This window comes from Danio rerio, chromosome 5 (genome assembly GCF_052040795.2).
Source record: "Danio rerio strain M-AB ecotype USA chromosome 5, GRCz13ab, whole genome shotgun sequence".
In the NCBI taxonomy this organism is placed as follows: domain Eukaryota; kingdom Metazoa; phylum Chordata; class Actinopteri; order Cypriniformes; family Danionidae; genus Danio; species Danio rerio.
In genome coordinates this window covers 23,813,169-23,840,684 of record NC_141025.1, presented here as the reverse complement: position 1 = coordinate 23,840,684, position 27,516 = coordinate 23,813,169, and the positions used below count along the sequence as shown (strand labels likewise).

The 27,516-nt window shown below is 34.1% G+C and overlaps 1 protein-coding gene across 3 annotated transcripts in view; it reads right to left on the bottom strand.

Annotated features, from left to right (window-relative positions):
• npas2 (neuronal PAS domain protein 2) overlaps positions 1–27,516 on the bottom strand; it is a 127,280-nt gene that overhangs the window by 34,447 nt on the left and 65,317 nt on the right. For 2 of the 3 annotated variants that reach the window (XM_087251380.1, XM_087251381.1), the window contains exons 2-7: positions 9,008–9,222; positions 8,814–8,935; positions 8,652–8,708; positions 6,109–6,263; positions 3,828–3,919; positions 1,561–1,650 (exon numbers count right to left, since the gene is read on the bottom strand). In XM_087251380.1, coding sequence (XP_087107506.1) covers positions 1,561–1,650; positions 3,828–3,919; positions 6,109–6,263; positions 8,652–8,708; positions 8,814–8,887 — 468 coding nt within the window. In that variant the 5' untranslated portion in view covers positions 8,888–8,935; positions 9,008–9,222. 3 annotated transcript variants of the gene reach the window in all.

Here is a 27,516-nt window from a genome sequence, read left to right as displayed (position 1 = left end):
TTATAATTTGTAATTATTAAAGAAGTCTTTTAAAAAATTTTTATATTGTTGATGTTATCATAATGATAACTATTATTATCACTATCAATAGTTTTAAGTATTATTATTATTAATATTATTATTATTATTACTATTATTACTATTATTTTTATTATTGTTATAATAGAAGTCTATATTTATTTTAATATTGTTGATGTCATCATAATGGTTAATATTATTACCATTATCAGTAGTTTTAAGTATTATTATTATCGTTATCATTAACGTTATTTTTATTATTATTATTATTAATAATATTACTATTATTATTATTATTGTTATTATTGTTATCATAGAAGTCTTTATATACTTTAATATTGTTGATGTCATCATAATGGTTAATATTATTATTATTATCAGTAGTTTTAAGTATTATTATTATTATTAACGTTATTGTTATTATTAATGTTATTATTTTTTATTATTATTAAGATTATTATTATTATAACTGTTATTATATTAGAAGTCTTTATTTATTTTAATATTGTTGTCGTCATTATAATGTTTAATATTACCATTATCAGTAGTTTTATGGTTTTATTTTTAAAACAATGGCTGAATTAATGAATTTATGCCTTTTTATGATGAATCACTCCTTGTATCATTAATCAGTAAATAATGAGTAAATCAGTAAAATACAAAAGTAATTAACTATAATGTAATAAAGCTCTAGATAAACACAAACACAAAAATGTGAAGCAAAAACAAACAATGAAAGCATTAATAATTTAAAACATAAATACTACACAAAGCTAATAATATATAAATAGAACGATAACCAATTCTAAAATAGCACTGTTACTGGGACTGGTTCCCGTTTAATCAGCATGCCGCTGAAATCATAAGAGTATTAGCACAATCTCAGTACATCCATAATGGCCACACATGACCTTCGGTGGCACCTGAGCTCAGCTTGTTCTGTTACTCAATAACAAAGGCCTGTTAAGCCTTCAGGTTTCTTTAGGGCAAAGGTCATGAAGGGTTTGACACCAAGAAAAGGAACCATTAGTGTTATCAAACCGCATTTGTGACCCACATACAGCAGGAACTGATCTAATGTCAAAGTCTAAAGTTTGGAAGGCAAATCCCATTAGACTGTCAGTATGCCATCACAGGTTGAATGGATTCTAATGCATTTCCAAGTTAAGAGTAGTGGTTCAAGTAATTATTATTTTCCCCTCTGTAATAACTGCCAAGAAGCTTCCACTTCAGCTTTGAGGATCTCAGAAAAAAAACATCTCCAAGCATAATATTATGATTTTCAGATACTGTACAAACATGATTCAAAATAAAAGAAAAAATAAACATGAAGCATTTCCAGGGGACGCTTCTCAACATCCTACAGAAAGCCTGCTGTGTGGGCGGTGTTTTCTATGTTGAGAAAGATGACGGTTATATTACTAATAACATGAGTTTGCTAGACGATCATAATAGTGAAGGTCATTTTATAAAATGTGATGCATTATATCAAGTTTACTTTATTCAGTCGAGCTAAATTTATTGCATTGGAGTCTCACTTACCGGCAGATGGCCAATGAGAGACGAGACGCTGTCAGATACATATATGATGTTCCCATCTGTGGTAAGAGCTATTAGAAAACCATCCAACGCCTGCCATAAACACACAAAATGATGTCATGAATGAGCAGAAATTCTCATACAAATTGATGTTATCAAGTTTAGGCAAAAAAAAAAAAAACTCTTAAGGTGAAACATTTAGACTTTAAACTTAAAGGAACACTCCACTACTTTAAAAATAATAACAATAACATTTAATTTAATTTAAATAATAGGCTTATTTTACCCCTCCCCACAAGTTAAACAGTATATTTTACCATTTCAGAATCCATTCAGCTGATCTCCAGGTCTGATGGGAGCATTTTTAGCTTAGCTTAGCATACATTTTTAAATCAAATTTGACCGTTAGCATCTTGCTCAAAATTCCTATTTTTTTATCAAAAGCTTAACCGTTCTGTAGTTATAATACACTGATGACACTGTTCCTGCTCACTGTTATTAAAGTCCCTTTAAGATAGGTCATTTCTTTTGGCGGCCAAATTTGAAACGCTGGGGAAACATCAAATTCTCAAAAACTGTTTGCCAAGCTTACCCTTACCATTACATTATATATTTAGAATCACCAATAAAATTAATCGACAACTGAGTTTAATTTCTAAACATTCAAATCAAACAAAATGGGAAGTTTTTTAGGTTGCCTGAGCTTATGTGCATGCGCACTCGAAAGAAAGAGATCACGACACCAACCTCGTTTATGGCTATTCTACACATTATCATTCTCTAAATAATGATGGTCTGATTGCGATGCTCTTTTTAAGTAATTTACAACTTGGTCTTGTTGGTGAATCTCCTCCAGAAATGACAGCGACTCTTTGTTTACTAGTTTGTGGGTATTTTAGTAGTTGCTGTCATGTGACATGCATTTGACAGGACGGACTGCACCTCGCATTCATTGTATGACGATTACCAAACCAAAAAACCTTTATGTTTCAAGCTTTATTTGGATATATTTCTTACGTCTGTGAAGCAAGTGTTCGCCATGATTCCAATGCGTTTGTTGACCACCAAACTGTCGTAAAAGCACACATCTGGTCTGAGCTTCTCCCTCAGAGAAACGATGATTGGCTTCTGTACTAGTATATGCAGAGCTTCATTTGCCATATTAACCGTTACACTTTACCCTATTCAAAACTCTACAAATGACATGTCTTGTGTATTCAACAGTCTTTGCCGTTATTAAAAGGGTCAGTTTATCCACATGACAATACCCGAGTACTACTTTAGTTTTTCTTTCTATATATTTTATTTAACTCTCAGAATCCCAGTAGTCATTGATTTGCACCATATTTTCAGCTGTTAAGCACATTTTCTTAAATACACTACTGAATTATAAATGTTACCTACATCTTGGATGGCTTGAGGGCAAGTAAATTAACAGCATTTAGAATCTCTTTAAAAAATAGCTCACACAAAAACTCTGTCATTACTCAGTGAGTCACTGAGCTAAACTTTATATCATGTTTGTGTTACCCCACACATAGAAACATTCATTTAAATCAATTTGCAAGATAACTCATTCATATTGAAGTTCAGCATACCGGTCATGGAAAACCCAGGCAGCTGCAGAATGTTGTCTATCAGGCTCTTGAGGTTACACAGTTGTTGTTGTTTTTTCTCCACTGTTGTTTTTATGTAACAAGAAGTAACTGAAGGATTCCCCAAGCCATAACATCTTCCCACATCACTGCTGCTAAAAGGCTGAATCATCAGAGTTGCACCTTTGACAGTCTGAGACTGGGAACTGAGAAGAGCCAGAGGTTGTTTTTGAAAGGAAGTGTTCATGTGTGAATGTTTCCTTAATACTGGAAACTCACAGGACAATTCAGAAAAATGCCCCATAAAAAGCTCAACTTCCGGGTTTCAGGCTACAGGAATGCAGTTCACAGACTGACTATATATTAATATCCTGTATTTCTGCATCATAAAGCATATTCATATCCTCTATTGTTCTTTTTCTACATAATTTTAAGTATATTCGCATCTTGTATTTCTGCTTCTTGGTTAAAGTTAAATGTGTATGACTCTATTTTTTTGTAATGTGCTTTTCTTTCAAGCATGCTACACAGATGAGCCTGAAGCTGTGCTATAGGACATCTCATAGCCTCGCAAATACATGTGTTGACATTAAGTGTATCTTACCGTTTTCTCACAAGGCTACAAAAAAACTGAGGCTTTATGAGGCAGATATAAGGCATAGAAGATTGCTTTACCTCCAGCATTAACTGGGTGAACTCCTCGTTGCTGAGGAAAGAAGGCTTCCAGTCCTGCCGGACCTCACAAGACTCTGTTTGTGCCGTGATCTCTGGAAAACATCAAACAGCAGGAAAACATTTCGGAATGCTGTGAGAACCTGATTGTGGAATTCGGAGAAAGGCATTGCATGGCTGAAAATGGACAGAAATGGAAATCAAGCACTGTGGAAGTGTGAGACTGGTGGAAGTTGAAAATGGCACTGTTTGTAGGAGCTGTGAAATGTGCTGCCAGCAAACGTTCTGCCGACGGCCTGACAGCTGTGCCCTGGATTCAGACAGGAAATGGAAGCGGGCCCATCGGAGAGCGGCTCCTGGCACACAGAGGTGTTGGTAGTGACACTCCCTGGAGAAATCGCAGGAGTTGGCTCCTCCCACCGAATGCAAAATATTATTCGGTTCTAAAATTAATAAGAGGGTAAATAAAATCTAAATCCATTTTTTGGCAGTAATAGCATGACGTCGCTGATGTGAGACGGCCCAATCAAATCAACTCCAACTGTCTAAACAAAACGTCTGTGACTTGCCTGTCTTCTAATGAGGTTTACTTCTCTACTTCTCTGGAAAAACAAGTTAATCTGAATGCCGAAAGGTGTTTCTACTCCAGAATTCCAAGAGACCACACATATGCAGAATATTCCTTGCATGCACAAACATGAGGAACAGAATCATGATTCCCGTCTTCGTGTTTTTTGTGCCAGTGAGAAATGAAAACCAACTCTTCTTGTGTTAGACGTTATGAGTGACATATAGACTTGGGTTTGTTGGTTACTTTTTCAATTTTATTAGCAAGTATGTATGGAATGAAGCTATCATATAATACATCGAAAACACATCAACCTGAAAATTCATTCAAATTGGCAAGTTAAACGATAAGCATGTGTGATACTGGGAAAGTTTGGGATGTTTAATATTGCAATAATTATATTTCTTGTGCTATAACATTTCCCTAGAGAAATGCAATGTTTATTTAGAAATTTAATGATCATCCTGATTTTAAATTAATCTAATTAAGACAAAAAAACTGGTGTAAACATAAGACTTTAAAAGGGGCACTCCAATTTTTATTTCATTTGTTTCATTATTTGTTTAATTTTTAAACTCCTCCTAGAGTTAAATCTTTCATGCGTACGATCACACCGGTGTGATCAGCCTTGGCTGGTCTCTGAAGTGTACAATCACACTGGTGTGATTACAACGTCCAGAGCACACGTCATCAACTGCTAAAATTCAAATCTCACAAATCTTGTGATCGGAAGTTAACGAGAAGTATTTATATTATTTATTAAATTAAGCAAAATTGTGTTATACTGACGTGAGTATCTTCAGCTGTATCCCATCTAGACTTTACCCTCTCCTGCAGAGTAGTGAAGCCTAGATGATATACAGCTGAGGATACTCACGTTAATATAGCATAAATTTTGTGACGCTGTACAACAATTAATGTTTTTACATTACCATGAATGTTGAGGTAGTGAAAGATTAATAAACTGATGCATAATTTAATAAATAACATAAATACTTCCCTTTAAGTTCCGATGACAGCTGTATTTCTTCTAGCAACAACGGCATCACCCATTACCCATCATATAACAAATAATGCAATTTATTAAGCTGTTTAAAAGACAAAATATATGTTCTCTCACATATTTTAGAATCAGAGTATTAGAAATTTCACAATATAATAACATTTGTAGAAAAATTTACAGAAAAGGACAAAAAGAAACAAAATACTATATATACATAGATCATTGGGGCTGGTGGGTCACGTGATAAACTTAGCCATGGGAAATTTAGAATGCAATGCATTCTAAGTAATGGTCATAAAAAAACTCACGCAGGAGGATCACCTGGAGTATTTACTGTACAACTCACATGTGAAAGGGTTAAACAGTAGAGTTGTACCATATTTAATCCATTCAGCCGGGTTTGATAGGAGCACTTTTAGCTTAGCTTAGCATACATCATTGAATTGGATTAGACCATTAGCATCCACATAATAATCCAGGAACTTTGATGTTTAAAATTTTGAAAAACAACCTATGTTTGCTACACACTAATGCTTGACACAAATTCTTCTCTGTGATTGCATATACTATTATTGCGATACCGACATTTTTTAAAACATTGTTCAGCTCTATTATAAATAGACACCAATATAGATTCTATAATTGTCATCAACAAAGAATATTTAGATACAAGAAAACTGAATGATTTGAAATGATATGATTTCCTCCCTGACCTTTCTGTTTTTGCAGGAAGTCGATGGTCCTCTGCAGGATGGTGGATTTGTCCATCTTGCGGGGGTGACCTTGACCCTGCAGCATTGTACACAGCTCCTTAATGAGAACATTGAACTGGTCTCGCCTCTTCTTCTCCGATTTGTTCCGGGACGCCCTGCATAAAAAAGAGGGATGGACAGAAATAAATGATTACCTTGATGAATTTATTAGATATTGAAATTGTGTATGCCTGTAGGAACTGGTTTTCATTTGAAAACTACTATTTAAAAATTACAACTACACAAAAATGCTCAATGTAAATGGAACAAAAGTAACAATTTATTCATAATTTAAAGGGCACCTGTTTTAGTCCTTTATCAAGATTTAAAAAAAGACTTTTTTGTCTCCAGAATGTGTTTCAACTAAAGTTTCAGCCCAAAACACTTTTCAGATTATTTATTATACCTTTCGGAATATTGGAATTTTCAGCTCTGCACACAATGTAGCTGTTTTTTTGTTGCCTGTGCCTTTAATGCAAATGAGCTAGTTCTCCCTGCCCACCATTCCCACGTGCCTGTCAGAGCCACAGAGATCGCTTCCTATGGCTCTGATGTGTGTCTCCATCTCCTGCTGCGTCAGATAAACAGCACAGTGACAGACATGAAGGAACCAGCTCTAACATAACATTTGTGAGGAAATACTACAAAAAGAACTTTCCCAATGATTATTTGATGTATTTATTGTGGAGTTAATTCAAGCCTTTCTGCAACGACGAGTCACACACAGTGATTACATTTACATTATTCAAGGTATTTGCTTTAATCTGAATAAGACAATAAAATGATTAAGGTGTTTACACGAGTTGCTTTTTAAATGTTACATTCATGATTCTGTTTTACATGTTATAGCACATAATTCGATTGACGTCATTGTGTCATTACCTGATTACCTCCAGAGTTTCATGTAATTTCAGGTGTTTCATTTTTACTTCCTCGACTTTAATTCCAGTTTGGCACTTTCACTTTCATTGAGGTACATTTCATGAATGCCTACCAAGAGAAACGAGATATTGGATGCAAGGAACTGCTGAAAGAGTGTTGTTTTAATAGAATTTGATTAAAAAAAAAACCTTCGCATTTTGCGAGTGTCTGTGGTCCTTCTCTGACTCAATAAGTGCAGAGAATAGTGTCAAACAGCCGTGCGTCTATGGATTATCCTGTCGCAAAACGCAGTGAAACGTCCTACATGACGGTAATAGTTTGATTGCGGTGTTTACATGTCTGTACTGCACTTCAATAATGCGACTAATATCGGCATACTCCAAATGTCTAATTCTATTTCAATTTAGTTTGATTATGACCTTAATCAGATTAAATTAATAAAAAATTGATGTTTACATGGTACACTCTTAATCAGAGTATTGTCTTAATCGTATTAAAATTGGATTATAGGTGTCCATGTAAACGTATTCACTGTCGTTACAATGTTCACACACACATATACACAGCATGCGTTTTTAACTTTCCACTGTTTTTGCACTGCAAATGGGACAGGATACACATTAATATCCACTGCTGTATGGATATCCGTTATTTAAATGTACAAAATAAACCAGATTTTCCACAAACCGGGATTAAAGCATCTTCTGTTATAATTGTATTGACATGCTGCTGTGGTGATGAATGACATATCGATTTTACTGTCTGTACTTTATTACAGACATGCACTGGCTTAATAATGTGTTAAACTTGTAAAACTCATTCTTGAGCACATTTGATTATGATTGATAATCACAGAGAGCTCAACACATGATGATTATACGCAGACAAGACATGTTAATGTGCGACTGTCAATCGATTCAGTGGGCGGGGAAACCCCTACGTTATGTTGTGGTGGGCCTTAAAATGGGAGGGATATAGATCCTATTTTAACATCAGGAAATGTAAAAAAATAGACTTATTGTCTTTATGTCATGCCAATATGACTGTGAACACACTATACCCACACACATTTCTGTTCCAACAGCTTACAAAAGGTGATTTTTATCATAGGTGCCCTTTAAGGCCCTTTGATCTAAAACCACTGTGCTGGTAGCCATCTTTCTGTGGCGGACAATTGTTATACAAGCTGACAAACTACTGTTTTTTTTTTTTTTTTTTGATTGAAGGGAATCACTATTAATATAAAAGAACAGCTTTTCCTTTTTTAAATAATAAAATTGTTATTAAAGTTATAATTAATATTAATATTGTTCATTTTCACAGTATTTTTTTCAGTGCAAAACATATTAAAAAAATACATTTCTCCCATTACAAAAAAAAAAAAACATCCTATCAACCCATACCATTTTCTTTCTGCTGCTTTCTTTCTAGACACTCTTTCATAAAGAAAATCTATTATATCGAGTGAAAGTGTGAAGAGCTTTTAGAGGTGTGATTTCTTTAAAATCTCCGGACACAATTAAAGTTCACAGGTTTACAGTCTAATGTGAGACTTTTATTTTTCGACGTGTCGCTGAATAACTTGCACTGTTAGCATTAAGAGTCAAAAAACACACACAGACCTTTTTGCTCTGTCCTTCTCATCTTCGTCCATTAAATCATCCACACAACTGCTTGTGCTGCAAATACAGAAAAAAAACTTTATCATCTCACAGAACAACACAGCAAATGAATTATAAATGGACAAACAGGACAAGCGTTTCAACACATGAATGCAGACTCACTCCCATTCCCTCCGGCTGGACGGACAAAGGCCTCCAAACTCCGAAAGGTTGTCCATGCTCACTCCTTCTCCCATTCAGGCTGTCTGCGAAGGCTGGCGTGTCCCATTCGCGTCTTCTCCACTCTAAACACCCACAGAAATGCTAATAGACGCCGCACGCTAACCACCTAATGCTAGTGGTTAGCCACTACTCACAAATCTCTGATGGCTGGCCGCCGGTGCTGGCCTACTGATGATTGGCAGCCGATAAGATGCTGAGGTTATGTCCGGATGGCTGGCCAGCGTTTAAATACCAAAAACGAGCATATATCATCAAGATATCGTGACTCCTGAGTTGCAGCCAAAAGTGCTAAAGTACATTGGCATTGAACTTTCTTTCTTCCTGTAGACAGTGATGGAAACAGGAGAATCTGTGGAAGAAAACAAAAAGAGGGTTTTAGTTTGGACTAGTTTTAGTCATTTTCTTAGAAGTTTTTAAACATAAATCAATTAATTCTGCAACTTGAAACGTCTTGTAAAAAGTAGTAGCAAATTGGCAACATGCCAAGTAAAGGAAAAAATATAGGTTTTCCATCATCCAGTGCACTTTATATGACAAATAAATGACAAGTTCAGTATACTGTACAGTACTGCTGACAATGTAACGACTGTAATAATTGGTTAACCTTTCCTTTTGTGCACCTTTAAATGTCGGGCGCAAATTAATAATCTGTTATGTACATAACAACTAGGTTCAAGGAGTGATTTTTAATTAAACTGTATTTACAAACTCTGCTGATTAAATGCCTCAATAAAAAAGACCATAGGTCGCATATTCTCTCTCGTTCTGTCTCCCTCTTTGTCAAATAAAGAAAACACTGGCACCTCTCCAGATACACTACATTTCACTAAAGACAGCGGGCTGTGTGCCCAGTGTTCAAAAATCAATGCACATAACAGCAAACCCACCAGATGATTCATTAAAATTAGTATATTCATTCTAAAAATACTTTTCATACAATTTAAACTAAGAACCCCCACCAGACCATCAGTTAAAAAAACATCCATGACAGTTAAAATAAATGTTATAGATCTGCAAACCATTCGATAATATTAATACATTTATCTAAGACAGTTCATTTATTTTTCAGGTGATACATGTAGCACTCAGCCACTAATAGGCATGGGCCAGTATAAGGCATGTAAGTTTCACGCTATTGTGATTACTGCTCTAAAATATAATCCTTTTAAATGTCTGGGTAAAAAACATGACATTTTTTCCTCCTTTGAACAATATATATTTTATTTAAGGAAACAATTTATTTATTTGGTAACGGTAAACATGTCAGGCAAAATTATTAAAATACATCATTGACTCCTGCTATTTCATTCATTTCAAAAACACTGATTTCTGTATAACACATTAAAAAACACATACAAAATTATTACATATACTAATGGTATAACAAACATTTTTAGCACTTTTAAAACCTTGAAAATTACAAACCGCGGTGAACCTTGAAACCGATTATCGTTTCATGCCTATCCATTAGTATGCAAACTGTAACACTCTCTATTAAATTTAATTTATAGTAACTTGTCACAAACACACTCAGCAGATCATTTATAGTCACAATCTGCTCAAGCACCATTTAATTCAAATATCTAATCAGCCAATAACATTGCAGCAACTCAACATATTGAGGAATGCAAGTATAGTCAGGAAGATCTGCTGAGCTTCATCAGATTGTAGAGGAAAGGTGATTTAAGTGACATTTGCCAGTCACACTAGTTTGAGCATGTGAAATTCTGTTGTATAGCGCTGCGAAAAGGGGCAGGATTAAACATTTAAAAAACATGTAATTTTTCCATATTTAAAATTTCGGTCCAGAGAGGTCACGTTTTGATCTTCGATTGGTCTCACGCAGTCACATGATGTGATTCTCAGGTCAGAGTTCACCAAGCTTGAACTTTGCAATGCAGCGAACTGGGGCTGTGCGATTAATCAAAATCGAATCGCAATTTGAAATGTTTTGATTAGCTAATTGCAAGAGGCTGCGATATGAAATATATATGTAATATTTAATTTCCCCTGCCCAGAACAAATGCGTGACTGCTGTCTGTGTGTGAAAGTCAATTTAGTGAGCGCATTTTCGTTCTACCCAATCAGAATTGTGCAATCAAACAGAACACCCACAATAAAAAAAAACTAATTAAAAAAATAAATAAATAAATAGGAAAGCGCTAACAATTGAGATGATGGCATTTATAGCTTCAAAAGCATTAACAGACTAATAATATCAAAGAATAACAGCATGTCTGTAATATGGGAATATTTTTGTTTCAAAGTCAAAGACAAACAAAAACAGATAATTTGTAAGAATTGTTGCCACGGCACGAGGAAATACAACAACCACCAGCACCTAAAAAAGCACCACAGGCAGCTATATGAGGAGTGTCTTGCTAAAAAAAAAACTATTGAAAAAGTATTGCCAGTGAAACTCAATCTAGTAACAAGCAAAGTACAACAGCAAAGTACAATCTCCTTAATTTGAGTTTAACATGTTTACAGAAAGTTTTTTTGTGTTTACTGTTTGCTCAATAAACAATGAGTGTTTTATTTCTGAATATTTAAAAACAAATTTGAATAAATGTTTAACTTAGGCATGTTCATATCTTTTCAGCAGTTAACTAACATGCATTTTAGCATAACGCTGCATTTTAGGCGTAAGAAGCTACGATACAGATTATTGAGCTGAAGCTTGAGCACAAAATTAAATCGCAAATCAAAACCGCAATGTCTGTCAAAAATACATAAATAAAAATACATAATAAAAGTCTAAGGGGCGATAAGTCCAGTGTGACCACGGCTTCTGTGTCTTTGATCAATTGGTATTTTCACACATAACCAGATAATGGTTCAAAATCTAAAAACAGCAAGCAAACTAACATTAAAGCATTATTAGCAAAGGCTCACCAAAACTGGATGATTAAAAATAAATAAATAAAATTCCTGGTCTGATGAGCCAGCATTTCCACTGCAACATTTGGCTTCGAGGACACAATTTGTGTTAAACATCATGAAAGCATTGATCCATACGGTCTTGTATCCACCGTTCAATCACAAAGTGGTTGTATAATCCTGTAGGCAGTGGATATTTTCTTGGCACACATTGGATGCCTTATTACCAACTTAAGGTGCCAAGTTCAAATCTCAAACTGGCTTCTTGACAGGACAGAGAATTCACTATACTTAAATGTCCATTATACAATCACCACATAGTCCACATAGACCATTTCAGTGTGGTCATGTTATCAAACTATTTCCTAACTGTAACAAGAGACAATTCAATCAGAACTTGATGTTAAAACAGCTGACATAACATTATTTATCAATATGTGCACCTTTTTGTATTGTCGGAAGCTACAGAAATTAAAAATGTAAAACAGCAAATACGTTGGGATTATTGTTTTTGTTTACATCCCTCAAAATAGTCTATAAAAAACCTGCGAGATGTGCTGGAACAGGAAATTCATGAATGTGCAGCCGACAAATATCAAAAACTGATGCTGTCATGTCAGAATGAATCAAAATATCTAAGAAATGTTTCTAGTCCCTTGTTGAATCAATGCCATGAAGAAACAAGGCGAAAGTGGTCCAACCTTGTACTAATCCAAAGTATTCAAAGCAACGCGTTCTGTACAGAAGACAGCAAGTGAAATTGATAAAAAAATCACAGCGAAAAGTAAAATCAGAAAATGTTAACAAATACGTAAAAATCTGATACATTTTCATCATTTCCTCATCCTACTTGCTTCTAAACATCACTCGCAGATATCTACAAACGTACAAGAGCCAGTTTATCATGTAAACCTACACACTCATGTCTCATTCAATATCTGCCTGCACTTGTTTCTCACGCCAGCTTTAACAATGATGAAGATTTGGGTGTACCTGAGTGGTTTTAGCTCAAGTCTAATTATAGACAAATCAGCTGTAAATCCCCACCTTAATCCAATCAATAATGACGGCAAGAATCAAACCCAAGTGCTTCTTACTCACTTTTATCAATTAATTCATTAAACATGTTGAATGCAATGACCGATGACAAATGACCGTGAAGTATTGTGTTGACACCTAGGCTTAAATGTTAATTCAGCGCTGGCACAACCCACAGGAAACCGTGCATCGGCAAGGAGTGCCATGACCTAGAAAGTAGGACATCTTTTACAACAAGTTCTTTTATGATTCGACACAACAGACAAGGAGAAAGAAAGAACGTGGGAGACAGATTTAAAAAGTATATTAGAGAGTGAACAGAAAGTGTGTGTACTCTGTGTGCGGGAGTCTACATAGAAATCGTCTAACAAGGCATATTTACTGTATACCTGTAAATCAACTTTTGTGTTACACTGATCAAATATCTAATCAGTTAATCACATGGAAGTAAGTCTGTGCATTTAGGCATTTAGACGTGGATAAGGTGACCTGCTATAGTTCAGTTAGAACGGGGAATTTACAGTAGGTGACTCTGAATGCTGGTTAACTACTAACGATAATTAATGACAATTTAGATGTGCAGAAAAGTACAAAATTTACCAGATCATATGGTAATAAAAATAGGTAAAGACATAAAGTGTATAATTTGAGTGTCGACAATAAACAATTGTCAAATAGGGCTAAATGTTATTTATTAACATTAGTTTCATATAGAGCACATACTACGGCAGCGGGGAAATGTATATGACATTGATTTTGCATTATATTACAGCTTGTTTCAATAAAACCTACTGTGTTTATGTAGTAAAACACAAATGTGGACATTACCAAGTATTTCATACAGTGAATTTGCAGCTCACCATATTACAGAAGGTAAAATTCAAACTCAAAAACAGATGCAATCAGTCCAATTCATTACACAACTGTAGGCCTGTAATGATATACATTGTGATATTGAGACATCATGATATAAAAGTCTGACGATGTGCATGTAAACAACATAATTGTGACTCGAGTGCATTGTTACACCCCTAATTAAGCAGGTTAAAGAATCAAATTTTCCATGTATTGGACTTGTCACACTTTAGTGCGTGATTTCTTTAGTTAGAAATGTTTTAATAAATATAGCAGAGAAAAAATATACACACAGTAAAGCCTACAGTCAACTTTATCAAATGAAATGAGTGTGTGTAACTCAATTACTGAAAGTTAATTCTACTCATTTGAGAAGAGTTTTGAACTCAGTGTTGAAGGTAATGTGTTCATTTAATATCTCATCACTTCAGCTTAAATGGAGTAAGTTCACATTACTCAAATAGATTAGTTTTTTAACTCAAATGGTTTGTAGCAATCGGTTTCCTCAAACGGTTGGAGTTGCCTTAACTTTTTGGGTTTCACAGTGCAGTAATATTCTTTTAAAATGTAGTGAGGTCAAAATTTTCCAAAATTAAAAGTACTTTGCTGGTTGTTGGTGCCAAATTGGCAACACTGAATACACATAAAACATTGAAGCAGATGAGCTACAGCAGCAGAAGAAGGACCCACAAGTGCATCCGTCATTTGGAGGATTACAGTTTTTGCTGATTATGATCTGATTGATTTTAGGTATGAATTTTAAAATTAAAGGCATAGCTTAGCGAGCATTTTTGTGGCTTGTTTTTGAGCATTTGACAGCAATCAAGTCAAATTTGAAAGAATGAATATTAATGGCAATTCGATGAACTCAAGATTTTTAAAACCGTGTTTTCAAAATGAGTCACCTGAGCAACTAGTTGGCAGAGGAAGCCCGGTGCAATGCTGAGAGGCCTTCATTGAGAGGCAAGAGATCAAAAAACCTTATCAAAATTCTCCTTGAAAACTACTTTAACGAAGACATAACATGACAATTAAAATCAACTACTAAAACAGGGTTTCTGCAGGTTTGCCCAAGTTCAATTTAAGACTTAAGACCATTATGAAATACATTTTAGACTCATAAAGGGCTAAACGCTACAGAAAATTTTCAAATGGCTCAGATGGGAAAGATTTTTATTAATCTTATCATTATTATAATTTAATATATTTAATAACACAATAATAATTTAATGATATAAAATTGAAATATTTTATATTTTCTTAGCAAAATATTTTAAATATTGTGTAAAAACATGTAAGCTCTATTTCCAAACACTTTTTTTTTTCGAAACATAAACTTTCTTTATTATAAGTGTTAAAAATTAAGAAATGTTTTAAAAGTTTTAACAACTATAATAAATTAAATTTATGCACAACAATCTGTCCAGGTCGGTATCCTCAGAAGTAATTACATTAAGCACTTTCAAACAATTATTATTGTAAGAAAAATAATTAAACCATTGTGGTAAATAGAGTTAAAAATGACATAAATAAAAATATAATTTAAATAAAAAGTTTTACTCAGATGTATTGTTAGTGATTGTATGAGTGTTAATGGCCAGATTGGGTAGCAGCAATACATGAACAAAGGAAAATTAAGACCTGTTTAAAAAAAGATTTTAGACCTACAACACAATATTTCAAGAAATGTAAGACTTTTTAAGGCCTAAAATTTAGATTTTGAGATTTAAGACATTTTAAAATCTCATGGACACTCTGATAAAAAAAAGAAATGTTTGACAACATAATGGAGAATTATTTTTTATTACACAGTCAGCATAGCTAAACCATCAGCAAATAAAACAACAGAACGACATAGAATTGTGGATATAATTCCGACAGATTTTGCTTATTAGCGGAGAAGAGCTGTGTGTCGGTGAAACAATGACTGACCTATATTCACACACACATTTATGCCCCATTTAAAAACATATTTCAATCTACTAAATGGCACACCCCCTCTTGACAAACAAGGTGATGCCAAAATGTTTTATTCCAGAGCCAAATAAAAAAAGACAAACTGCTCAGCAACTTTGGAAAACTGATAGGTTTCTGTAATGAATCTAAATGAAACAAAAAGCACAGCTGATTATTTTAGTCAAAGAAAAATGCTGTACATCAAACTTTAGACAAATCTAAATGTTTACAATCTACTTTACAACACTTTCATACCATCAGGCGGTCTCAGAGTGATTCATTACAATTTGTATCATGCATAGGTTGGTTAAGAATAGTTTAAGGAAAACTGTGATGATGACCAGACAAGCACAAATGAGAAACCGTATGATTTCGTACAGCTGGATGGAATTAGAATGCAGCACCTTAAGAAATGACATCAATGCACACCACATAGTAAGACTGATCCACAGTAAGTGAGTCTGACAAAAAGTTCAAGCCTTTGAACTACGCTTTCCTATTTAATTCACATTAAAAATTTAATTGTGTCCCTTCTCTTTCATCATATTTTTTTAAAGACGGAGCGAGATGCAGCAAACTCTAGGCTAATGATGAACACAGTAGACTTTCTGCTAATAATAAACAGCTTATTCGGAGCCTTAAAAGAAATTTCAGAATCATTCTCAGTAACACGATAACATTTAAGTATGGGGAACATTCACTACCTGACAAGTCTTATCGTCGATTCCTGTTCTAAGAGCAACAAATAATAACTTGACTTCTAGTTGATCATTTGGAAAAAATCATGATTTGGGGTTACATTCAGTATGGGGGCACGCGAGAGATCAACAACCTGTGGTGTTAAGGCATTTGTGCAGCCCATAACATTAAAAACCACAGGCGAGGGCAAATTCTACAGCAGGATAGCGCTCTTTCTCATACTTCAGCATCCACATCAAAGTTCCTTAAAGCAAAGGAGGTCAAAGTGCTCCTGGATTGGCCAGCCCAATCACCAGGCATGGACATTATTGAGCCTGACAAGGGTAAGATGAAGGAGGAGACATTTAGGATGAATCCAAAGAATTCTGATGAACTCAATTCCAGATGACTTTAAGTAATTGCAGAGATGTATGGATGCAGTCCTCCAAGCTCATGGGAGTCATACACAATATTAATTCTTTTCCCACTGCACCATGACTTTATATTCTATACTGTACAAGATTTCTGTTAAGTGACAATAGTTTTGTCTAGGCAAAGTCATATTTCATATAAGCCACTTCTGATGTTAAATGATCAACTAGAAGTCAAGTTATTATTTGTTGTTGCCAAAACTTTGCTAATAGCCTCTTAAAACTCTGTTATTGCAAACAGAACAAACTCCATAAATAACAACACAATCTTACGACCATTCATAACTTTTTATTTTAGTGGCTAATTAATTCTTACAATCTCATATGATCTAATTCGTACAGTTTACGGTTTACGAATTGGGTTTAGGAGCAGGGTTGGGTGCCACACTTCCTTTTTAAAATCGTAAATTTTCGTACAACTGAATTCATACAAATTTGTATGAATTATGCACTTACTGTAACTCAAAAAAAAAAAAAATTGTTACGTTTCCTCATGATCAGGCTGAAAATAACACATACCGTAAACTTTGCTAATAATATTCATTCAGAGATATTTGACAGTTGTCCTTTGATTGGTCAGCTTAAAATTGCTGACTAAACCCTCTGCTAACAATAAACACAACAAAATCCATGATAATACAGAATTCAACAAATTTGGTTTGCAAAATTTATGTGTGGAGTTTGCATGTTCTCCCTGCCTTCGCGTTGGATTCATAAGGTATGGTTGTACCATACATATATTGCACTAAAATATATTGTAATAAACAATATTATTGTCACTTTAAGACCATTTTATGCAACTCATATAATGCCAGAATGACAATATAATATAATCACAATGCAAGTACACTCTTACAAAGAACACATACTATTTTATTCTTAAGATTATTGAATTTAATTATAGCCATTTAACCAATGTAATAATTAAACCTTGGAATCAGAAGGTGAAAACGCACATCCTAAATAAATAAAAGTAAATGTGAAAGGCAAAAAAAAGGGAAAGGCAAAAAGTAACAGAGGCTGCGATATCTGCTACCAGCTCTATTTTTAGCTGTCAGGCACCCACATAAAAAATATATCATAGTAAATTATAGTAACTACTATAGTGTTTTAACCATACTGACTTCTTTAAAAGAGATAGAGATGTTGAACAATAAGCTAATACGATGCTAGAATTGTTTTTTGTGTATAGGCGATATATATATTGCATCACCAAAAATGATTGAGGTCATGTCTGTGTTGTGCGACAAGTCGATACATTGATTGCTGTGACATGCCTACTTATATCTATTCAGAACAGAAAATGTATCAATAAATAAGCATGAATATAACATTATTGTAGGATTTGTCATAAATGTCAAACCCAAACAGATCAGTTTAAAAGTGAAACTGAAAATTGCATGATGAAATGCTCATTACGAACACTATTGTATATCACATTCAGCAACAATCTAACTAACCGCATGCTGTTAACAGGTTTTACAAGCTTGCTTGATGTTAATTCCATTATATCAATTGCTTTAAAATATAAGTTTCAGACCAAATAATAAAAAAACCTTGCATTCCAAATAAGGAAAATTAAACTCTTCAGTTTGAGTTGCTGAATCTCACTCTCTGACACATGGCTCTTCTCAATGTGAATGTGCTACTTTCTTATCCACACAGCCTGCAGCACTGTAAAACACGAATAAATTGTTTATGAAAAGTTTATAGACACAAAAGAGGACAGAAGAGAAGGGCTCAACCACATGAAAAAAGCCACTGAGAGAAAAAGAGAAAACCTTTCAACCATGTACAAAAACTAGAAACACAAATAAAAGACACACACACACACACACACACACACACACAAAATGATTGTTAACGGGCTATTTTTTCTTATCCAAATACATGTGTATCCATTCTTGTATGGCCACACCTGACAATAGGAAGCTTACACGTGTTTAACAACAACCTACATCATGGCCTCAGATCATACACACACTCGTTAAAGTTTTCAAAAATCACAGCGTGAGTTCACAATAACTTCTTAAGACACAACAACTAAAAAGTACAGGACATAGACAGAATAACTACTAATAATAAATAGATAGTTCTGCATCCCTCTTACAGATGTTAAAGAATTCGAGGATTATAAATCACTCACACACACGTTTCTGTTGCGCTTACAAACGTAGTGTAGTGTAAAAAGTGATTATTTACTTTACTTTTAAAAAGTGAGCAAATCCTGTGCCTTAAAAGCGACAAACAGACATTACTTAAATAACCGAGTAAATCCATTAAAATTTGATTTTGACTTAAAATTCATAATTATGCACAAAGTTAATTCACTTAAAATAAGTGAGTAAACCCTTTGCCTTAAAATCTTTAAATAAAGTCAATTAACTGTTTTAAAAGCAACAGGTTTACTCACTTATTTTAAGCAAAGTCAACTAACCATCGTTTTAAAAGTCTGGCCAATCAGAAGCAAGTTTTCAGTGTTCACGTTAAAGTTCATTTGTCAGTTTTTTTAGTATACAGACTGCTTTAGTAATAAAAATAACAATAATAATAATAACAACTTAACTTTTACAAAGTCATAGGCCTCTTTGATCAAGTAAAAGATCTTTTTTAATTTTATAGTTAATGAAGATTATACTTTTGTAAAAAGTTTAAAGATCTTGCTGCATGTTAATATCATTTTATTGATAATCTATTAGGGCTGGACGATTTGGCCTAAAGTCAAAATCTTTATTAATTGAAAATTTTAACTCAATTATGATTAATGAACGATTAATTAATAATTACTTTATTTTTATTTTGCCTTCATAGTTCACTAGCAAGTTTAGTAAAGTAAATATGCTTACATATTACAGGTAAACACACACTATCTACTATCTTTGATTATTTATTAAACATTAATGCTGAGCAACTGAAATTAAATCACACATTGCCAAAAACGCGCTCTCGGCGCCGCACACCCTCGTCCCCACTACCAAAGCGAACAATCAAAAAGCTTGTGCTATGTGTAATTGTGACATAGTTTTTAAAAAAAAAAATTTTGGGAGATGTGAAGGTATGCGAAGGCTGTGTCAGACCGTACGCGTGCGCTTGGCAGAAGCATAATATCAGAATAATAAAATAAGTATAAATCATATTATACTTATAATATACTAATACTAATAATATACTCGGGGTCACGTGACTCCACACACAGTAGGCAAAGGAATTGAAAAAACTGACCTGGAAAAATTTGATCGATTACAGGTTCTGAATGTCAATCGATTACTTTTCAATTAATCGCCCAGCCCTATAGTCTATAGTATTTTTTAGCATTTTTTTGATTCGAAGATCACACTTAATTTGTAGTTGCAGCATATGTATGTGCATTTAACCACAAGGCTAAACAGACTGACAATTTAGAAAGCATATTACAAACAAAATTCTTCTGCCATTTTTTAGTTTCCAAAAAAAAAAAATATTTTTTATTTTTTAATTATATTTCAAAACAGTATTTTGGCTGACTAAAGTAGTAGGTTAAATTAAGGCTCTTATAAAAATAAAAATGTTGCCCCTTAATGGAAAGGTAAATACTGTTCCTTATCTACAATCATTTTTATATCTTAGTTCTAAAAGTTTAGTTTAGATCAAGATTTGATCTGTTGTCTGAAGAACTCTAAAGGAAACCTTTTTCCATGCGTTAGTATATGTTTATATTACTACAAATACTGTTTTAAAGTAAATCATTTGTTCAACTTTTTGATCAAATACAGGCATGCAGTCTTGCAATATGTAAATGCCTTATTAAAATATGACTTACAAACATGACCATATAAGCATGTTTATCTTGTGAAAGTTTATACAAACCATAAAGCCTGAAATGGTTTATGATTAATTACTTTTATAATTCACAACTGTCCAGAGGTTATGGCACCGGTTTGCCACTAATAAATATGTTCAGATATGGAATAAAGAAGACTGCAAGCAAAAAGCTTGATATGATCTATGTGATGTGAAAAGAAAATGAAACAAAGAAAAAAAGAAAGAAAAAGTTTTCCAAATTAACATAACATGTAAAAAGTATATGGCCAATAATTCATGGCAACATGATTTTATTGTCACATATTGTTAAGTTAGGGGTAGTTAAAGGGTAATGAATTGAGAAATCAACATGAGCTTTTGATATATAAAAGGTCATTGTACTAAAATAAAGTTCCTGTAAGCTTCAGTTATGAAAACATCCTTGTTACTGAAATAAAAGCTTTTGTTGACACCAGGTCCAGAAAATGCAAGATCCTAGAGTGTATCCATCTATGACAACAGAGGTAGGATAATAGGTAGGTATACGTAGAACAAAAAGGTATAATAAACACCATTTTTATAGAAGAATATCAATAGCTGATTCTGCAGCTCCACCCACTGATTCCAACATGACATATGTAGTTGGATCAAGCTACAGAGAAGCCAAAACAGGCAGTTGAAGATCAATAAATATTGTCCATATAGCCTGGTTGTGGATAAACATGGTCATTGCAAAACATTCTCTCAGAGGGTAGTCTACACACACATAAAAACACACAATGATAGACATCCTCAAAGTGACAAGACTTCTTTGTAAGCAAAGTCAGACCTTACTATCCTAATTAAATAATTAAAAATCAAGGCATGATCATATTTTATTTTAGTAAAATAAGCACTATAAAAGAGCCTTTGCCTTTTACTTCTGATGCCAAATGATCAGTCAAGTCATTATTTGTTGTTTCTAAAACTTGAATAGGCGACAATACTTTTGTCACGTATATATATATATATATATATATATATATATATATATATATATATATATATATATATATATATATATATATATATATATATATATTAGGGCTGTAACGATACACCAAACCCACGATTCGGTTCGTATCACGATTTTTGACCCACGATTCGGTTCGTATCACGATTTTTTATTTTATTTTTTTCGTGTGGGGTGGGAAAAAAAAGATTTTTAAAACTATTTTTTATTAAATAACATTTGAAAAATCTTTATAAACTAAACATCAAAGAACAATATTAACTATGCAAATTATTAACAACATAAATAGGCATATATAAAATAAATAAATAGCCAAAGCTATCACTTCTGTTTTTTGTAACAAAATACTGTTGAAAAACCAAACAGAACTAAACTCCATTGTGTAGATGGTTCAAGCATGTTGAAAATTATTTTTCAATCAAGTTCTCTTACATAGAAAAAGTAAATTAAAAAGCTACTAGGGATGTTCATTTCGTTAATTTTGCTAACCGACAACCGCCGCTCATTAATCGGTTATTACCGGTTAACTGGTCAGATTACTATTAATTTTATATTAAACAAATTGACGTGTCTATTTTGTGTCTGACACATTAAATATTGCATTTTAAAATACTGATTTATTTTTATATGTTAGAATATTAATAGCGGAACAGAACAACAGAGCATTTCCACGCACCTGCAGTGTTTAGCACAGAAGAGCAGAATAATCTAAATAAAATGAATAAAATAAATAGGACTGCCCTAAATTATTTTCACTTAAATAATTAATTTATATTACAAAACGAAAATACTGACTGATTCTTTTTAATAACCGGCATAGGCTTTTTTTCCAATCATATGTTTTTTTCTTCCGTCAAATAAAAATCGCAGACTTCCTCAAATTGCTCGCTTCACGGAAAATATGCATTTATTTAATGCCCCACTGTTATTATTATAATCACAAAACCTTTTACATTTTAATAGAAATCATTATTTTAAAGATTATGTCCTGATATAGTCTATGGTTTCCTCTCTCTCCCTCGCGGTTCAAGTGCGAGCGCTGCGTGATGAAAAGACAGCAACAATGCGCTCATATGTAGACTTTTTGTAAACAGTTTTGTTGTTTAAATATGATATTGCATTAATCTGCGTACATGCTTTATAAGCTGTAAAATAAAAAGTAAAGCCTATTTGTTGCGTTTATTACGCAGATCCAGGTCAACATAAGCGCTGGTTAAGCATCAACAGGTCTGTTTCAAACAGCAATATTCTTCTTCCATTTTGCTTCTTTGGCAAATGTGTCAGTAGGCACGGGTTACACGTTATGGTCCCGCAAAATAAGTATGCCTTGCAGTTAAACAAGGGGTGAAAACGAGGCGCACCTCACTGCCTTTGTTGACAAGGAAAAAAGAAGAGGCGCGGTCCTCTCATGAAACGACTGAATCAGCTGGATTTCGATTGTGCAAAAGTGTTGCTGTCTGTGTTGTTACAATAGTAATATTTAATACTATTGTGATATTCAAGATTTGTATATTCATACAGCTCTGGATAACCTTAAACAGCGATTAGACCTTCAGAGCGGCGTTAATGCGTCCTGAAGTAAAGCGAAACGGCTATAAACTCCAGCAAGATTGAGTGATTATGCAGAGCCATATAGCCTACCTTTATCTCTAAATAAAGTATAACTATAGAAACTGTGTTCATCTTAACTGAAAGCTTCGTCGTGAAACACAATCTCACGGCAATTCGGCTGGTCAGTCAGCACTCTCTAAGGTTCAAACAGAAATCGCACAGCACGGTTACAGAAAAGTTTGCGCTGTTACCTGACATCTGGTGAACGCCCATCCCTCTCTGCGCAGCCACATTAACAGTGTGAGCAAATCATCGTATATGCGCTGAAAATCCGGCCGCTTTGACAGCATTGGCAATGTTTCTGGCGTTGTCTGTTGTCAAGCGGGGTTAAGTTGGTTTTGTTTTTAATATTCCTGACACAATCAGACGGTCCCTTACTAAGAGCTCTGTGCGAGCTCTCCCGGCTAAATATTGGAGGGCTTAAACGGAGCAGTGCTTGTAATATTCAACGAAAAAAAGTGTTAATTAGCTCAACTTTTGCAGGCACGCGTGACGTTATTGGAAAGGTATCACGGGGTGTGTCGCGATTCTCCCTTATCACACCGCGACACAGGATCGTAGATCTGAGTGTCGCGATTTCGATTTTATATCGTGTATCGTTACAGCCCTAATATATATATAATAAATATATATATCTCGCAATACATTTATTGTTGAAAAACTACATAACGCAATGCCCATTTTTTCAATATTGTGCAGTCCTAATTAATATAATAAAAAACCTTGACATAGCAGCTGATTACTGAAATAAAGTATTATAGTAACCTGAATAGAGTCCTAACCTGAGAATGACGTCAATTTTAACACTGGTATAATAATAGAGGTTTAACCCAGGCATCCTGGCCAAATTTGCCCACTGGCCTCTGTCCATCATGGCCTCCAAACCATCCCCATATCATATTTGTCTCCTCTCCACCAATCAGCTGGAGTGTGGTATGTGGTCTAGCACAATATGGCTGCTGTCGCGTCATCCAGGTGGATGCTGCACACTGGTGATGTATATAAACTCCCCAAAAGTATATAAAAGCAATTTGAGTGTCCAGAAAAGCACTATATAAATGTTAGCAATTATTATTAAAAGCAAGTAAACTGGCGGGCGTCAAGAGTTATTTAACTATGCAGAAATGTTATCCAATCACAGCAGTGGTTGTTAACTTCCAAGCCTTAATGCAGAAAATCATCAGATCACCTGATCTGCACTCAAAACCTAATTTCTTTTTGATTTTGATCACAGAAAAAAATTTGTGCAGACCTCAGATGACACAATAAATTAGTTTTAAACAGCCAGATCAGCCTCTTTTTAAGATACTAATGCAAGCTGAAAAATGTTCATTTGAAATAGAACTATTTTTGCAGTATATCAAGACAAATAAAACTCAAAATGTGTGATTTAATGATTTATAGTTTATCTTCTATAAATGCATCATAATAGAGACCTGCATGTGTTCCTTAAGCAGTCCACACAACACATATAACAAACACAGTACAAAGGTCAGAAGATTATTCTTTTATCAGAGTCACAAGAGTGAACTTCTGCCTCTTTCCCTCTCTAATATCTCATTCCGAATCTCCTCGCCTATCGACTAAACACCTGAACAGACTCGTATAAACACACACACACACACAAGCACACAGAGCGGACATGAGAGTGTGTAAAGCAGCTGTTGGGTTCAGAAAGAGGTCAAGGGTCACAGTCAGTGGAGGAACTGATAGGGGCCCAGGATCATTCCGGAAGGGGTGGAATCCCTCAAGAATGTTACAGCAGTGACAGGAAAACACATACAGCTTTCGAACAATGTTGGTGCAGTGTTACAGGAGCATTAATGTGGCAGTGCGTATACGGACTTGAACTATAGAAACATGAGCAGAACCAATTTTGCATGCTGAATTGAGGACATCAGTTTATGGATTCATGGATTTACAATCGATAGAGACAGAAATTTGTTCTAGTTGTGCTTCATAAATGAGTTGATGGTCCATAGCTTTAAAATGTCGTGTAGAAACGTTTCTGTTCAAAAAGAAATTAGTCCTTTTGTACAGGGACATATGAAAGTGAATTAAAACAATCAATGAAGGCATTTATTCATTCATTTTCCTTCAGCTTAGTCCCTTTATTCATCAGGAGTCGCAACAGCGGAATGAACTGCCAACTTATCCAGCATATGTTTTACACTGTAACTATGCTGATGTAACTGAATATTTCCAAGCTTTTTGAAATTGAAATAATAAACAGTTTGCTTTTAAAAAGGATGATCATACAAAATATATCTTGAGCTCGAAACCATAATAAAGATTCTGATGGATCATGTGATTCTGATTACTAAAGTATTGATGTTGATAATTCAACTTTAATAACAGGAATATGTTACATTATAATATATAATTATATATATATAAAAAAAACAGGACAAATATAACAGTAGTTTATTTATAAAAAATATTGTCCGTCATATTTATAAAGAGAATCATTTGATGAGCACAGCACGAGGGCTAAGTGGTTAGCTCCGTCACTTCACAGCAAGAAAGTAGCTGGTTCGAGTCCCGGCCGCATCAGTTGGCATTTCTGTGAGAAGATTGCATGTTCTCCCAGTGTGTGTGGGTTTCCGCCAGGTGCTCCAGTTCAGCCGATTCGAATGTTATCACTCGATTGAATTTGGCATTATCCGTGGTTAATAGATGATAGATATGGGGCTTTCAACATCCATCCATCCACATGGTTAATCAGATATAGATTACATACGGTTGCGGCTGAAAGTTAACGAGAAATATTTATTTCTTTATTAAATTTATTATTAACATCTACCCCTATCCCAACCATCACAGTGATGTATAAACAGATCTGGAGTCTTCTCTATTAGTGTAGCTGATTACCCACGGCACTTTATGTTATTTATTAAATTTCCCATGAATTGTACTTTATTAACGTCTACCCCTACCCCAACCTAGCTATTCTCTACAGTCTGAGTAGTTTTAAATCCTGGATCTTCCATGCTTTATAATGGTGTTGGCTTGTAGTGTCCATGTTTTTAAGCTTCCAAAAGCACGTTAATACATTGTCAAATTAACCCATATGCTGACTGTTTAACATGTCTTAGATAGATAGATTTTGGAGTTTATTACCATATCAGCTTCCCTGGCAAAAAAAAAAATTAATAAATAAAAAAAAAAAAAACAGATCAATTTACATTATATTTTAAATATCACTTATCTATAACTATAAAAATATTTTAACAATAAAAATTCATCAACATCAATAAATAATACATAAACTAAACCTAGTTTAACCTAAACAATAATAAAAAATAAAAAAACTAAAACAGTTTAAGGTTTACTTTTGATAAAAAAATTTGCACAATTCTGGAAGGATTCACATTTAAAAATAATTCATTTAAAGTCTCTCCAGATGAAAATCGTTGTCTGATAATGCATGTCCTATGAAGCGATCGATGTGTTTTTGTAAAAAAAATATTACCCATTTTTAAATAATAAACTCAAGTCACTGCACACTCTTCACAACTTCTTGGCTGACCTTTGACCTTGCATTTGAGGCATGATGATGTACTTCTGTAAAAATAAATAAGTGCAAAAAAACTGCAAGCTTTTCATCTCTTTCATAAAACTCCTGACATTTTAACTTCTCATTTTCCACATTCAATTAGTCACCAGCATTTATTAATCCTCATTTGCCTACTTTCACCTGAGTTTCCTCTTCAAATGTGTCTTACGCTGAGTCATAGGTCAGCCTAGAAGGTGTTGAGAACATATAATCAGCAGGAAATCAGTGATTTTAGTTTATAATTCAACATATTTTTGTCCGTTACCATACATTAACTTCCTGTCAGTGTATGGGGTATTTTTATGAAAAACGGCCACTATTACCACAACACACCATAATATAGGGCATATGCACAGCTAGGGTTTTTTCCCCTACTGATAAAATTCTGGTGAAATGTCAATGTGACTGTTTTCAGTTTCATCCGGTTCCTTTTACTGCAATGTTGTAATATAATTACAATACATTGAGTTAAACAGTCTTTAGCATTCATTTAGTTGCTCAAGAATAAAATGACATGAAAAGCCATTTAAAAGCTAATGCGGTCCGGAACAGTATAGGCAAGTGTTGAAACTGTTGAAAACACTGGGGTAAAACAAATGGTTTATCATACACTCACTAGACACTTTATTAGGTACACCTTACTAGTTCTGGGTTGGACCCCCTTTTGCCCTCAGAACTGCCTTAATCCTTTGTGGAATAGATTCATCAAGGTACTGGAAATATTCCTTAGAGATTTTGCTCCATAATGACATGATAGCATCACGCAGTTGCTGCAGATTTGTCAGCTGCAAATCCATGATGCGAATCTCCTGTTCCACCACATCCCAAAGTTGCTCTATTGGATTG